At 39.1% G+C, this 15608-nt stretch overlaps 1 protein-coding gene across 1 annotated transcript; it reads left to right on the top strand.

Moving 5' to 3' along the window:
• Nucleotides 1-6513: 6513 nt before the first annotated feature.
• LOC117546534 (E3 ubiquitin-protein ligase TRIM21-like) lies at nt 6514-12314 on the top strand. Its single transcript, XM_034216749.1, has 2 exons — nt 6514-6618; nt 10039-12314. The coding sequence occupies exon 2, from the start codon at nt 10048-10050 to the stop codon at nt 11689-11691; it is 1644 nt and encodes a 547-aa protein (XP_034072640.1). The 5' UTR covers nt 6514-6618; nt 10039-10047; the 3' UTR covers nt 11692-12314.
• Nucleotides 12315-15608: the final 3294 nt, after the last annotated feature.

The raw sequence follows: 15608 nt of genomic DNA, 5'->3' as shown, positions 1-15608 counted from the left end.
TTCTACTTCTTACATGTTGAACACAAATACCTGTACTTTCTACTTCTTACATGTTGAACTCAAATACCTGTACTTTCTACTTCTTACATGTTGAACTCAAATACCTGTACTTTCTACTTCTTACATGTTGAACACAAATACCTGTACTTTCTACTTCTTACATGTTGAACACAAATACCTGTACTTTCTACTTCTTACATGTTGAACACAAATACCTGTACTTTCTACTTCTCACATGTTGAACACAAATACCTGTACTTTCTACTTCTCACATGTTGAACACAAATACCTGTACTTTCTACTTCTCACATGTTGAACTCAAATACCTGAACTTTCTACTTCTTACATGTTGAACTCAAATACCTGTACTTTCTACTTCTTACATGTTGAACTCAAATACCTGTACTTTCTACTTCTTACATGTTGAACACAAATACCTGTACTTTCTACTTCTCACATGTTGAACACAAATACCTGTACTTTCTACTTCTCACATGTTGAACTCAAATACCTGAACTTTCTACTTCTTACATGTTGAACTCAAATACCTGAACTTTCTACTTCTTACATGTTGAACTCAAATACCTGTACTTTCTACTTCTTACATGTTGAACACAAATACCTGTACTTTCTACTTCTTACATGTTGAACACAAATACCTGTACTTTCTACTTCTCACATGTTGAACTCAAATACCTGTACTTTCTACTTCTTACATGTTGAACTCAAATACCTGTACTTTCTACTTCTTACATGTTGAACTCAAATACCTGTACTTTCTACTTCTTACATGTTGAACACAAATACCTGTACTTTCTACTTCTTACATGTTGAACACAAATACCTGTACTTTCTACTTCTCACATGTTGAACTCAAATACCTGAACTTTCTACTTCTTACATGTTGAACTCAAATACCTGTACTTTCTACTTCTTACATGTTGAACTCAAATACCTGTACTTTCTACTTCTTACATGTTGAACTCAAATACCTGTACTTTCTACTTCTTACATGTTGAACACAAATACCTGTACTTTCTACTTCTTACATGTTGAACTCAAATACCTGTACTTTCTACTTCTTACATGTTGAACTCAAATACCTGTACTTTCTACTTCTTACATGTTGAACACAAATACCTGTACTTTCTACTTCTTACATGTTGAACACAAATACCTGTACTTTCTACTTCTTACATGTTGAACTCAAATACCTGTACTTTCTACTTCTAACATGTTGAATACAAATACCTGTACTTTCTACTTCTCACATGTTGAACTCAAATACCTGTACTTTCTACTTCTTACATGTTGAACACAAATACCTGTACTTTCTACTTCTTACATGTTGAACTCAAATACCTGTACTTTCTACTTCTTACATGTTGAACTCAAATACCTGTACTTTCTACTTCTTACATGTTGAACCCAAATACCTGTACCTTCTACTTCTTACATGTTGAACTCAAATACCTGTACTTTCTACTTCTTACATGTTGAACCCAAATACCTGTACCTTCTACTTCTTACATGTTGAACACAAATACCTGTACTTTCTACTTCCTATGTTGAACCCAAATACCTGTACTTTCTACTTCTCACATGTTGAACTCAAATACCTGTACTTTCTACTTCTTACATGTTGAACACAAATACCTGTACTTTCTACTTCTTACATGTTGAACTCAAATACCTGTACTTTCTACTTCTTACATGTTGAACATAAATACCTGTACTTTCTACTTCTTACATGTTGAACACAAATACCTGTACTTTCTACTTCTTACATGTTGAACACAAATACCTGTACTTTCTACTTCTTACATGTTGAACACAAATACCTGTACTTTCTACTTCTCACATGTTGAACTCAAATACCTGTACTTTCTACTTCTTACATGTTGAACTCAAATACCTGTACTTTCTACTTCTTACATGTTGAACATAAATACCTGTACTTTCTACTTCTTACATGTTGAACACAAATACCTGTACTTTCTACTTCTTACATGTTGAACTCAAATACCTGTACTTTCTACTTCTTACATGTTGAACACAAATACCTGTACTTTCTACTTCTCACATGTTGAACTCAAATACCTGTACTTTCTACTTCTTACATGTTGAACCCAAATACCTGTACTTTCTACTTCTCACATGTTGAACACAAATACCTGTACTTTCTACTTCTTACATGTTGAACACAAATACCTGTACTTTCTACTTCTCACATGTTGAACACAAATACCTGTACTTTTTACTTCTTACATGTTGAACACAAATACCTGTACTTTCTACTTCTTACATGTTGAACTCAAATACCTGTACTTTCTACTTCTTACATGTTGAACTCAAATACCTGTACTTTCTACTTCTTACATGTTGAACTCAAATACCTGTACTTTCTACTTCTCACATGTTGAACTCAAATACCTGTACTTTCTACTTCTTACATGTTGAACTCAAATACCTGTACTTTCTACTTCTTACATGTTGAACACAAATACCTGTACTTTCTACTTCTTACATGTTGAACACAAATACCTGTACTTTCTACTTCTTACATGTTGAACTCAAATACCTGTACTTTCTACTTCTCACATGTTGAACTCAAATACCTGTACTTTCTACTTCTTACATGTTGAACTCAAATACCTGTACTTTCTACTTCTTACATGTTGAACACAAATACCTGTACTTTCTACTTCTTACATGTTGAACACAAATACCTGTACTTTCTACTTCTTACATGTTGAACTCAAATACCTGTACTTTCTACTTCTTACATGTTGAACCCAAATACCTGTACTTTCTACTTCTTACATGTTGAACCCAAATACCTGTACTTTCTACTTCTTACATGTTGAACTCAAATACCTGTACTTTCTACTTCTTACATGTTGAACACTAATACCTGTACTTTCTACTTCTTACATGTTGAACTCAAATACCTGTACTTTCTACTTCTTACATGTTGAACACTAATACCTGTACTTTCTACTTCTTACATGTTGAACTCAAATACCTGTACTTTCTACTTCTTACATGTTGAACACAAATACCTGTACTTTCTACTTCTTACATGTTGAACCCAAATACCTGTGCTTTCTACTTCTTACATGTTGAACTCAAATACCTGTACTTTCTACTTCTTACATGTTGAACCCAAATACCTGTGCTTTCTACTTCTTACATGTTGAACCCAAATACCTGAACTTTCTACTTCTCACATGTTGAACCCAAATACCTGTGCTTTCTACTTCTTACATGTTGAACCCAAATACCTGTACTTTCTACTTCTTACATGTAGAACCCAAATACCTGTGCTTTCTACTTCTTACATGTTCAACACAAATACCTATACTTTCTACTTCTTACATGTTGAACCCAAATACCTGTACTTTCTACTTCTTATATGTTGAACTCAAATACCTGTACTTTCTACTTCTTACATGTTGAACTCAAATACCTGTGCTTTCTACTTCTTACATGTTGAACTCAAATACCTGTACTTTCTACTTCTCACATGTTGAACTCAAATACCTGTGCTTTCTACTTCTTACATGTTGAACACAAATACCTGTGCTTTCTACTTCTTACATGTTGAACTCAAATACCTGTGCTTTCTACTTCTTACATGTTGAACTCAAATACCTGTACTTTCTACTTCTCACATGTTGAACTCAAATACCTGTGCTTTCTACTTCTTACATGTTGAACTCAAATACCTGTACTTTCTACTTCTCACATGTTGAACTCAAATACCTGTACTTTCTACTTCTTACATGTTGAACCCAAATACCTGTACTTTCTACTTCTCACATGTTGAACTCAAATACCTGTACTTTCTACTTCTTACATGTTGAACCCAAATACCTGTGCTTTCTACTTCTTACATGTTGAACTCAAATACCTGTACTTTCTACTTCTTACATGTTGAACCCAAATACCTGTACTTTCTACTTCTCACATGTTGAACTCAAATACCTGTGCTTTCTACTTCTTACATGTTGAACCCAAATACCTGTACTTTCTACTTCTTACATGTATAACCCAAATACCTGTGGTTTCTACTTCTTACATGTTGAACACAAATACCTATACTTTCTACTTCTTACATGTTGAACCCAAATACCTGTACTTTCTACTTCTTACATGTTGAACCCAAATACCTGTACTTTCTACTTCTTACATGTAGAACCCAAATACCTGTGCTTTCTACTTCTTACATGTTGAACACAAATACCTATACTTTCTACTTCTTACATGTTGAACCCAAATACCTGTACTTTCTACTTCTCACATGTTGAACCCAAATACCTGTACTTTCTACTTCTTACATGTTGAACACTAATACCTGTACTTTCTACTTCTCACATGTTGAACTCAAATACCTGTACTTTCTACTTCTCACATGTTGAACTCAAATACCTGTACTTTCTACTTCTTACATGTTGAACACTAATACCTGTACTTTCTACTTCTCACATGTTGAACTCAAATACCTGTACTTTCTACTTCTCACATGTTGAACTCAAATACCTGTATTTTCTACTTCTTACATGTTGAACTCAAATACCTGTACTTTCTACTTCTCACATGTTGAACTCAAATACCTGTACTTTCTACTTCTCACATGTTGAACTCAAATACCTGTACTTTCTACTTCTTACATGTTGAACTCAATACCTGTACTTTCTACTTCTTACATGTTGAACACTAATACCTGTACTTTCTACTTCTCACATGTTGAACTCAAATACCTGTACTTTCTACTTCTCACATGTTGAACTCAAATACCTGTACTTTCTACTTCTTACATGTTGAACACTAATACCTGTACTTTCTACTTCTCACATGTTGAACTCAAATACCTGTACTTTCTACTTCTTACATGTTGAACACTAATACCTGTACTTTCTACTTCTCACATGTTGAACTCAAATACCTGTACTTTCTACTTCTCACATGTTGAACTCAAATACCTGTACTTTCTACTTCTTACATGTTGAACACAAATACCTGTACTTTCTACTTCTTACAGGTTGAACACTAATACCTGTACTTTCTACTTCTTACATGTTGAACCCAAATACCTGTACTTTCTACTTCTCACATGTTGAACTCAAATACCTGTACTTTCTACTTCTCACATGTTGAATACAAATACCTGTACTTTCTACTTCTTACATGTTGAACTCAAATACCTGTACTTTCTACTTCTTACATGTTGAACCCAAATACCTGTACTTTCTACTTCTTACATGTTGAACTCAAATACCTGTACTTTCTACTTCTTACATGTTGAACACAAATACCTGTACTTTCTACTTCTTACATCTTGAACTCAAATACCTGTACTTTCTACTTCTTACATGTTGAACTCAAATACCTGTACTTTCTACTTCTTACATGTTGAACACAAATACCTGTACGTTCTACTTCTTACATGTTGAACTCAAATACCTGTACTTTCTACTTCTTACATGTTGAACTCAAATACCTGTACTTTCTACTTCTTACATGTTGAACTCAAATACCTGTACTTTCTACTTCTTACATGTTGAACTCAAATACCTGTACTTTCTACTTCTCACATGTTGAACACAAATACCTGTACTTTCTACTTCTCTCATTTTCCAAACAGCTGGTTCCTTTAGTCTGAATGTGTGTTTGATGCGTGATCATTATTCTTTAGAGTCATTGCGTGCCTATTGATTTGAACACGATCCGTGTATCCATCATTTCCTGGTCTTCTCTAAAGAAGAGGGACCAATGAAACGTTGTCATGTTGCCGTTGTTCAGCATGGAAACATTCATTAGCTAACAATGACATTATTGTTCTATTGATATAAAGGGAGGTCAGGTACTCTTTAAAACAGCTGCTAGTTATGGGTACTTTTTACTGAAGTACATTTCAAAGCCTCTTTACTTTGACTTGAGTAAAGAAGTTTAGTCAGTACTTCTACTTTCACCAGAGTATTTTTAAACACAAATACCTGTACTTTTACTTTAGTAAAGGATGTGTGTATTTGTGCCATCTCTGCTACAGTAATTGGCAATATGAATTCATATTAACTTTAACATGTATATCAGTTACTGGTAATGTACAGAGGTGGGAGAAGTATGTATTGCACTTTAGTAAAAGTAGAAGTACTCAGATCTTCTATTTTAGTAAAAGTAGAAGTACTTATTATCCAAGCTATATGATCAGTAAAAATACTCATCAAAAACACTAGAGAGAGATACACTCCAATAAACTCATGCCAGCCCTCTGGGGTTTATAACAAACTGCTGTGTGTGTGTGTGTGTGTGTGTGTGTGTGTGTGTGTGTGTGTGTGTGTGTGTGTGTGTGTGTGTGTGTGTGTGTGTGTGTGTGTGTGTGTGTGTGTGTGTGTGTGTGTGTGTGTGTGTGTGTGTGTGTGTGTGTGTGTGTGTGTGTGTGTGTGTGTGGGGCTACACTGAGAGGTGGAGCCACACAGAAAGTTGAGACGTCACATTTCCTCCAATCAAAGGTAAAGTGTGTGTGGGTGAGAGCAGAGCTGCAGGTGAGACACGACTCTCTGTCCCTCTCTAAAGGAACTGGATCCTCAACGACACAGAATCTTCCAGAAACCCGTGAGTACGCTGCCCTATAGAGACAAGCACACTATCTAAATATCAGTCCACATTTAGTTAAAAACTGAATCTTTGACACCTGTTTTACTATTCAAAATAATGTTACGCCACAAAATGAATTCATTTTGAGGCGGATTAGTTTTCCCTTTTGGATATAGCCCTGTGTGACTGTTTTTAAATTGTATTTTTACCATTGTACAAAATAAACTTCTATTTTTAACACGTCTCTTGTTCCATGAGTAACCGAACCTGTGTGTCCTAGTGACTTAAAACGTGTTATATGTCCCTGGGTGAAATTCCCAGGGAGGCGTTGTCGAACTTAGTGGTTTAACCAAACTACTGTTAAATCAATACATTTCTTCTGCGGCCGCTGCCACGAACTGGCCTGTAGGGAGGCTGTGGCTCAGTGGATAGTTTGATGGACTTCAAATCAGGGGATAGCAAGTTCGAGTCCCACTGCAGTCAGCATGTCGTTGTGTTCCTGGGCAAGACACTTCACCCCAAATTGCTCCTGTGGGGATAGAGGCGAAGTCCCTCCCCTTCCGGTGGAGCTCCATGGGACCTTATTTCTGAAAAGTTATGCTTTGAAGTCAATGGAGAGAAAAAGATTATCTTTCGATCCCGTTTGAATTGTGCCACGAATTACACACATGATGTTTGACAATTTAAAAGATAATTTTCCAAGTCAAAAAAATTAAAAAGTGTCGTAAAACTGTGAAGTAACACTTTTTTGTGTGAAACCGCTCAATGACCTACATCTCCCGTCTCGCTCCACACACCCAGACGGCCGTCACGTTGAAACATTTCACTTCTTTCTCTCAGAATGAGGCGGAAAGTATTAAAAGAGGTGAAAATCACTCCAAGTCTGGGCACGTTGAGAGCTGCACATACACACAAGGGGAGTTAGTCGGTTCCGTGAGAGCTAGCATGCGGGACCGGGACTCTGGGATTTGTAGTCTTTCTTTGCGTATTTTTCATAGTCTTATATTTCAACAGTTTTACGACAAACTGTGACTTTTTTGACATGGAAATTATTATTTAAGACTGACAAACATCATATATGTAATTCGTGGCACAATTCAAACGGGATCAAAAGATAATCTTTCTCTCTCCATTGACTTCAATACAAACTCTTTCCGAAATAAGGTCCCATGAGTCCCACCGGAAGGGAAGGGACTTCGCCTCTCTATTGTCCACAGTACTGAATGTATGTAAGTCGCTTTGGAAAAAAAAGTGTCTAACAAATTACATGTAATGTAATAACAAGAACATTTAGCCAGAAATATAATACAGTTACTAAACTCTGGTTAGTTAAAGTGAGACAGAACGTTGTCAGCTAATATTAGGTTAACATGTACAAACTTTCCCCTGACCTTTATTGTCTGTGGTTAAAGAATAACTTATGATGGTCTAACATTTTAATAAGTGACTTTGTTTTACCACACACATATATAAGGAATAAGAGTTATCTGACTTGCCCTTTGGATTTTCTGCACTAGTGTCAGATTTGATCTTGTATTTCATGTAAAGCCATAAAACTATAGTTTAACAATGGTTACACAATTTGTCGAGTAGCCTTGAATTCCCAGATGTTTTTTCTTGACTTCACTGTTTCTGTAGGGACTGATGTCTTCCCTTGTAAGATGGTACAAATGATCATTGTCACTGTATGTTAATAACCGGTATGAACTCAAAACCTGAGCTCTACTCTGAGAGGAATTACTTTTCAGGGCCGTAGACAGGAGACGTTTCTAACTGAGGCATGAAAAGAGAGATTCCTGCAAACTGTCCATGAACTTGAGTGAGTTTAAGAATTAGGATCCAACTCTTTCTTCCCTGTAAAACAAATGTTAGTGGAAATCACCATGTCATCACTTTTTTGATGAGTTGGTGATCTCATAAAGATATAACAATTAAATTGCACATCTAAGTTTCCTTTACTGGCAGCAAAGTCCAGAACTGGACTGCAGGGGCGCCGTAAGGGGGTGAAAAGTTAGGATGATTCTCAGGGCCTGTGACTGACAGGGGCCCCAAAACATTTTAGAACATTAAGAAAAAAAATGTAAGTAACCTTTCATCAATAATTAACATTAATATATCGTCATATTGATGATGTACTCACTAAACTTATGATTCATTTAACTTATTTTCTTCCAAAAGTTAATTATCCAAAGCATCGAACACCCCCCTCTATTTACATGTAATGGTTTGGTCCTGCCTCCAAACGCTGTGCAGCACCGGCCCTTTCTAGCAGAGAGATTAGTGAGAGCATGTGAGGAGGGATGCTAGTACTTACGTCTGTACGATGTCTCAACGACTAACAAAGTCAGGCTTTCAAGAAAGAAAAGAAAGGAGAAAAGACAAGAGAGAGGGACTAAAGGGTGACAGTATGTCACCCAGTTTTTCAAAAGAAAAGGTGGTGTGGTCCATGAGTGGTGGAAATTAGTCTGTTAGCTAAGCGTAGTCCATTGTAAATAATAATTGTAATGGTTTGCCGACATTAAAGGTGGGGTAGGTAAGTTTGAGAAACCGGCTCGAGATACACTTTTTGTTATATTGCATGGAATGGTCTTAACATCCCGATAGCAATGAATATCTTAAGTGCTTTGACAAAAAATCCATTACCTGTACAGGTAGTTATTTAAAGCATAAATGAGTCGGTTGGGTTCTGGAGGTGTGGTTACAGCATTGTGCTTGGTTGGCGTGGCCTGGGCCTGGTGGTGGGGCCCAATGTGATATCTTTTCATGGGGCCCAAAATCCCTGGCGGCGCCCCTGCTGGACTGCATGATAAGCTGTGTGAACCAGACGCTGAATACCTGCAGATGGCAGCCAAAAGTTCAAGGACAATTATAATGGTTATGTGTTGTGGGCCATCTCATTGAAAGTTTTAGTGATCATTTGATTGCAATAAAACTAAATAATTCAGGATGACTCTCCTGATATTTCAGAGTTTTAGTTTTAGTTCTTGCCATTAGCCGGTTCCCATTCTACATATCTCTACACATTTCTCCTTAAACTGTGGGTTTTTCTCCGGAAGTTTTTCCTTGTACGATGTGAAGGTCTAAGGACAGAGGGTGTTGTTTTTCTCATACTGATATTCTGAACAATCTGTGTTGTTGTATTTGCTGTAAAGTGTCTCTACTGTAGGCTATTTTTATTATATGTACAGCACTTTGGCTCGACCAAAAATCGTGTATAAATGTGCTATATAATAAAACTTGATTTGATATCTGGCTTGGACATATTCATCTACTTTCAGATGGAACCTCCATTCAGAGGATTAAATCATCCATATCTTTCACTTGATACAGATGTTATTGAACTTTGAAAGCCATCCACGGCATGTCCACTGCATGTTAAATAAATAATCATTTAAAAAACTAACAATGGTTTTGTTTTTTCACTTGCTCTGTCCTCAGAGTGTAGACATGTCTGCTGCCAGCTGTCTGCTGACTGAAGATCAGTTTCTGTGCTCCATCTGTCTGGATGTGTTCACTGATCCAGTCAGCACACCATGTGGACACAACTTCTGTAAAGCCTGCATCTCTGAACACTGGGATACTAAAGTCCCCTATCAGTGTCCTAACTGTAAAAAGTTATTCCACACAAAACCTGAAATGCTGGTCAACACTTTCATCTCTGAGATGGCTGCTCAGTTCAGACAGTCAGCTCAACAGAAAGCCAGCAGCAGCAGCTCAGAGCAACACGTTGTCAAACCAGGAGAAGTTCCCTGTGACGCCTGCACTGGAACCAGACTGAAGGCCCTGAAGTCCTGCCTGGTGTGTCTGGAGTCCTACTGTGAGACTCACCTGGAGCCTCACCTGACAAGAACAGGCCTGAAGAAACATCAGCTGATCGACCCTGTGGAGAACCTGGAAGGCAGGATGTGTGTGAAGCACGATAAACTGCTGGAGCTGTTCTGTAAGACCGACCAGGTGTGTGTCTGCATGCTCTGCACCTATTCAGACCACAAGACACATGATGTTGTTCCTCTGAAAGAAGAATATGAAGGAAAGAAGGCAGAGCTGGGGAAGACAGAGGCTGAAACTCAGCAGATGATCCAGAAGAGACGACTGAAGATCCAGGAGATGAATCGCTCAGTGGAGCTCAGTAAGGAAGGAGCAGACAGAGAGATAGCAGATGGTGTTCAGGTCTTCACTGCTCTGAAGGAGTCTGTTGAGAGAAGCCAGGCCGAGCTCATGGACACCATCAAAGAGAAGCAGAGAGAGACAGAGGAACAGGCTGAAGGCTTCATCAAAGAGCTGGAACAGGAAGTCTCTGAGCTGAAGAAGAGAAGCTCTGAGGTGGAGCAGCTCTCACGCTCTGAAGACCAGCTCCACCTCCTCCAAAGCTTCACGTCCCTGAACGCTGCTCCACCCACCAAGAACTGGACAGAAGTCAGGGTCCGTCCACCTTCATATGAGGGGACTGTGAGGAGAGCTGTGACTCAGCTGGAGGAGACGCTCAGTAAACAGATGAAGAAGCTGCTTGAGGTGGAGCTGAAGAGGGTCCAGCAGTCTGAGGTGGAGGTGACTCTTGATCCTGATACAGCACAACCCCATCTCATCCTGTCTGTTGATGGAAAACAAGTGAAAGATGGTGATGTGAAGAAGAATCTCCCAGACAATCCAGAGAGATGTAATACTTGTGCTTGTGTCTTAGCAAAGCAGAGTTTCTCTTCAGGAAGATTTTACTACGAGGTTCAGGTTAAAGGGAACACTGAGTGGGATCTAGGAGTGGTCAGAGAGTCGATCAACAGGAAGGGAAAGATCTCACTGTCTCCTCAGAAAGGTTACTGGACGATATGGTTGAGGAATGAAAATGAGTACAAAGCTCTTGCTAGTCCTTCAGTCCGTCTCTCTCTGAAGTCTCAGCCTCAGAAGGTGGGGGTGTTTGTGGATTATGAGGAGGGTCTGGTCTCCTTTTATGATGTTGATGCTGCAGCTCTGATCTACTCCTTCACTGGCTGCTGCTTCAAAGAGAAACTCTACCCATACTTTAGTCCTTGTAAGAACAATGGTGGTAAAAACTCTGCCCCTCTAATCATCTCTCCTGTCAATCACACCGAGTAGAACAACCCTTTGATTTGAAATCAGGTTCAATATCATGTAATGTTATAAATGGATGTGTTTTAGGGGGTGGGCGTTGTTTACACTTTATTATCAGATTGTGATCAATGCATTTTTTTCTGTAAATGTTTTCATTGCTACTAAAACAGCAAACCGATTTGACTACAAATGATCTGATGAATTCTAAAAACTCTATTACCTGCCTTTGAAACTGTAATATCATAGAAGAAAAACATAGGAAATGAGAAGCATTTGTACTTTCCTGACATGACTATGTGCTAAATCTAACATTGTATTGTCTAATTATTGAATAGATAGGAAATGTTGGATATTGGCTCAAGACCATTTTATGAATAAGTCACAAAAGCAATTATTGTTATCTCTTTTCTTTGGAATAAATAAAGTAAAATTAATGTCTGATGAAATGTTTTTGTTTGTTATTACAGTAAAAAAACAGCTGATTTTATTATAATGGCACCAAATAACATAAAGAACACCATGAGCTGTTCTCAGATGAGCTGAACGTACCTCTTCACAGTTGAGATAGTTTAGTAGGAAGTGTGTGATAATGTTGTTTATAAGGTTTTGGGGTGTGTGTGAACAGCTGATTTGAACACTGTAACTACTCTGGTCTTGAAAGAACTTTAGGCATCGAACTGATGTCCACAATCACGTTTATTCTCTTCTTTGCAGAATCATGAAACACCGTGAAAACGTGTTTGCCTAGTAGACCAGCAGTAGAATCACATCGTTTACACTTTTACCGCCCTTTACTCTCTCACAAACACAATATAAACATCCGGGGCAAGAGGTCACATGACTTCCGGAAAGACAACCCTTATCATTTTTACAAAATAAAACAAAGTTCAAGCATACATTAAACACACAAAAAGGACAAAACAATAATAAGGGACCTTTGAGCGTCAGCTACACTCTGTGCTCCATCACGAGGGACATCTGAGGATACATTTACTTTGTTTTTGTTGTTTGTTTGTTTTAGTTTTTTCATAGATCTTTTCTTTAATGTATTTTCCTTTTTGTTCGTATTAGTTCATTTAATTATTTTTGGAGCAAGTACATGTTTGGTGTAATTTTGAAATCTTGAATGTAATGTAATTAAACCCCTACTGCTATTCTCAATAAAAGTATACAACAAAATATGAAAGTCCGTTGTATGCACTATTTTATTTCTATTCTGTTATTTCTTTCAATATTTGTATTTGATTTATTTGTTTTATGTTCTATATATATTCATGTTCCATTGTCGGAGGAGCCTGGGTCTTAAGTTTTTCATTACCATGTCTACACTGTAGCTAATGTGCACATGAGGATAACGTTTTTGAATTTGAATTTGTCAGAAAGACACCTGAACACAACACAGAGGACTGTCAGAAAGACACCTGAATACAACACACAGAGGACTGTCAGAAAGACACCTGAACACAACACACAGAGGACTGTCAGAAAGACACCTGAACACAACACACAGAGGACTATCAGAAAGACACCTGAACACAACACACAGAGGACTGTCAGAAAGACACCTGAACACAATACAGAGGACTATCAGAAAGACACCTGAATACAACACACAGAGGACTGTCAGAAAGACACCTGAACACAACACGTCAGAAAGACAGGTGTAAGATTTGACCGACATCTGACCTTTGACACCCACATCAAACACCTGTGCAAAACCTCCTACTACCACCTCAGGAACATTGCAAAACTCCTGTCAGATGCTGAACAGCTGGTCCATGCCTTCGTCTCCTCAAGGCTCGACTATTGCAACGCTCTCCTCATCGGGACTCCTAGCGGGAGCCTTCAGAAGCTCCAATACGTACAGAACAGTGCCGCTAGGATCCTGATGAGGGCGAGAAAGTACAACCACATCACACCCGTCCTTCATTCCCTCCACTGGCTTCCTGTCTCATTCAGGATCGAATACAAGATCTCACTGCTCACCCATCAGTGCATCCACGGGAACGCTACTTCATACCTCAAATAACTACTCACATCACAAACCTCCACATAAAACCTCCGCTTCAAAACAAACCATCCACAACAAACCATCTGCTTCGCCCCCCCAGGACCAAACTCCGCACCATGGGGGATCGGGCTTTCTGTGCAGCTGCTGTGGAATTCCCTCCCAGACCACCTGAGGACTCCCAGACCACCTGAGGACTCCCAGACCACACGAGGACTCCACAGACCACCTGAGGACTCCCAGACCACCTGAGGACTCCACAGACCACCTGAGGACTCCCAGACCACCTGAGGACTCCCAGACCACACGAGGACTCCACAGACCACCTGAGGACTCCCAGACCACCTGAGGACTCCCAGACCACCTGAGGACTCCCAGACCACCTGAGGACTCCCAGACCACCTGAGGACTCCCAGACCACCTGAGGACTCCACAGACCACCTGAGGACTCCCAGACCACACGAGGACTCCACAGACCACCTGAGGACTCCACAGACCACTGAAGCCTTTAAGAAAGGCCTAAAAACCTTTCTTTTAAAAAAAGCCTTTGATTAAACTTTTGTTTCTTTCTATTACGCCTCTTGTAGAACTTTAGGATTGCTTTTAGCAATGAAAGGTGCTTTACAAATAAAATGTATTATTATTATTATTATTACCTGAACACAACACAGAGGACTGTTAGAAAGACACCTGAACACAACACAGAGGACTGTCAGACAGACACCTGAACACAACACAGAGGACTGTCAGACAGACACCTGAACACAACACAGAGGACTGTCGTCTGACACCTGAACACAACACAGAGGACTGGCAGACAGACACCTGAACACAACACAGAGGACTGGCAGACAGACACCTGAACACAACACAGAGGACTGGCAGAAAGACACCTGAACACAACACAGAGGACTGGCAGAAAGTCACCTGAACACAACACAGAGGACTGGCAGACAGACACCTGAACACAACACAGAGGACTGTCAGAAAGACACCTGAACACAACACAGAGGACTTTCAGAAAGACACCTGAACACAACACAGAGGACTGGCAGAAAGACACCTGAACACAACACAGAGGACTGGCAGACAGACACCTGAACACAACACAGAAGACTGTGTAGAGTTATATTTGTATTTATTCATGTTAGCAAACTATGGATAAGCTTAAAATGAGAATAATTTGGGTAAAACTGTGAGCTGCATTTGGGGCCTGTTGACATGTGTTTTTGAGGACAAAGGAAGATGGGGGAAGGGGAGAGCATGTCCTGATTTGCATTCAACTTAGATCTAGCTGCAGTGTTTGTGAGGTTAAGAGAGGTCCCTTGGGTTTCTCTGGTGCTTAACAATAGTAGCAGTTAAGTGAATACTGTTCAAACAATACCTGTGTTTGTGTTTTATATTGATTTCTCTGTTTTATCCTTTCATAAATGTAAGGACTACAAATGGCTATAAACATTCTGGGCTGGTTGGAGTAAACAGGGTTTTATGGCTCTGTGGGGGAGGTGTAGGTATGCAGGCCTTGAGACCTTTTGTTGTAAAGTGAGCCTGTTTGGTTTCCTGCTGCGTTGCGTCTCCCAATGAGATGACCTGAAAAGATGACCAGCTGACCTAACACCAAACCCCTCCTTCTTACTCTGGTATATCTCCGGTGGATCCCTGGCGTTCGGCCTCTTCTTCACATGCTGCGCTCGGGTGAAAGTAGCTCTGCAGTATGCGGACTAGAGCAGGAGTAAGCCGGCATTACTCCTTAAGCATTGCAATATAACTGTAATATATCATGTTGTATTGTAATGATTGTATTGCATTGTCATATTGCCATTAAAGTAGATTATTGTTAACGGTTACTTTGTAGATATGGATTCCTTCCTGTATTATAACCAGCTTCATAGGAACGCGCGGAGATTTGAAAAGCGGACCAGTTATCCCTCCA

Source organism: Gymnodraco acuticeps, unplaced genomic scaffold, assembly GCF_902827175.1.
Source record: "Gymnodraco acuticeps unplaced genomic scaffold, fGymAcu1.1, whole genome shotgun sequence".
Taxonomy (NCBI): domain Eukaryota; kingdom Metazoa; phylum Chordata; class Actinopteri; order Perciformes; family Bathydraconidae; genus Gymnodraco; species Gymnodraco acuticeps.
The sequence above is the reverse complement of the archived record's forward strand: the minus strand, read 5'-3'. Positions and strand labels throughout refer to the sequence as shown.

What these genes read in the sequence shown, in the direction of transcription:
- LOC117546534 (XM_034216749.1), top strand. Translation starts at nt 10,048, where the DNA reads ATGTCTGCTGCCAGCTGTCTGCTGACTGAAGATCAGTTTCTGTGCTCC.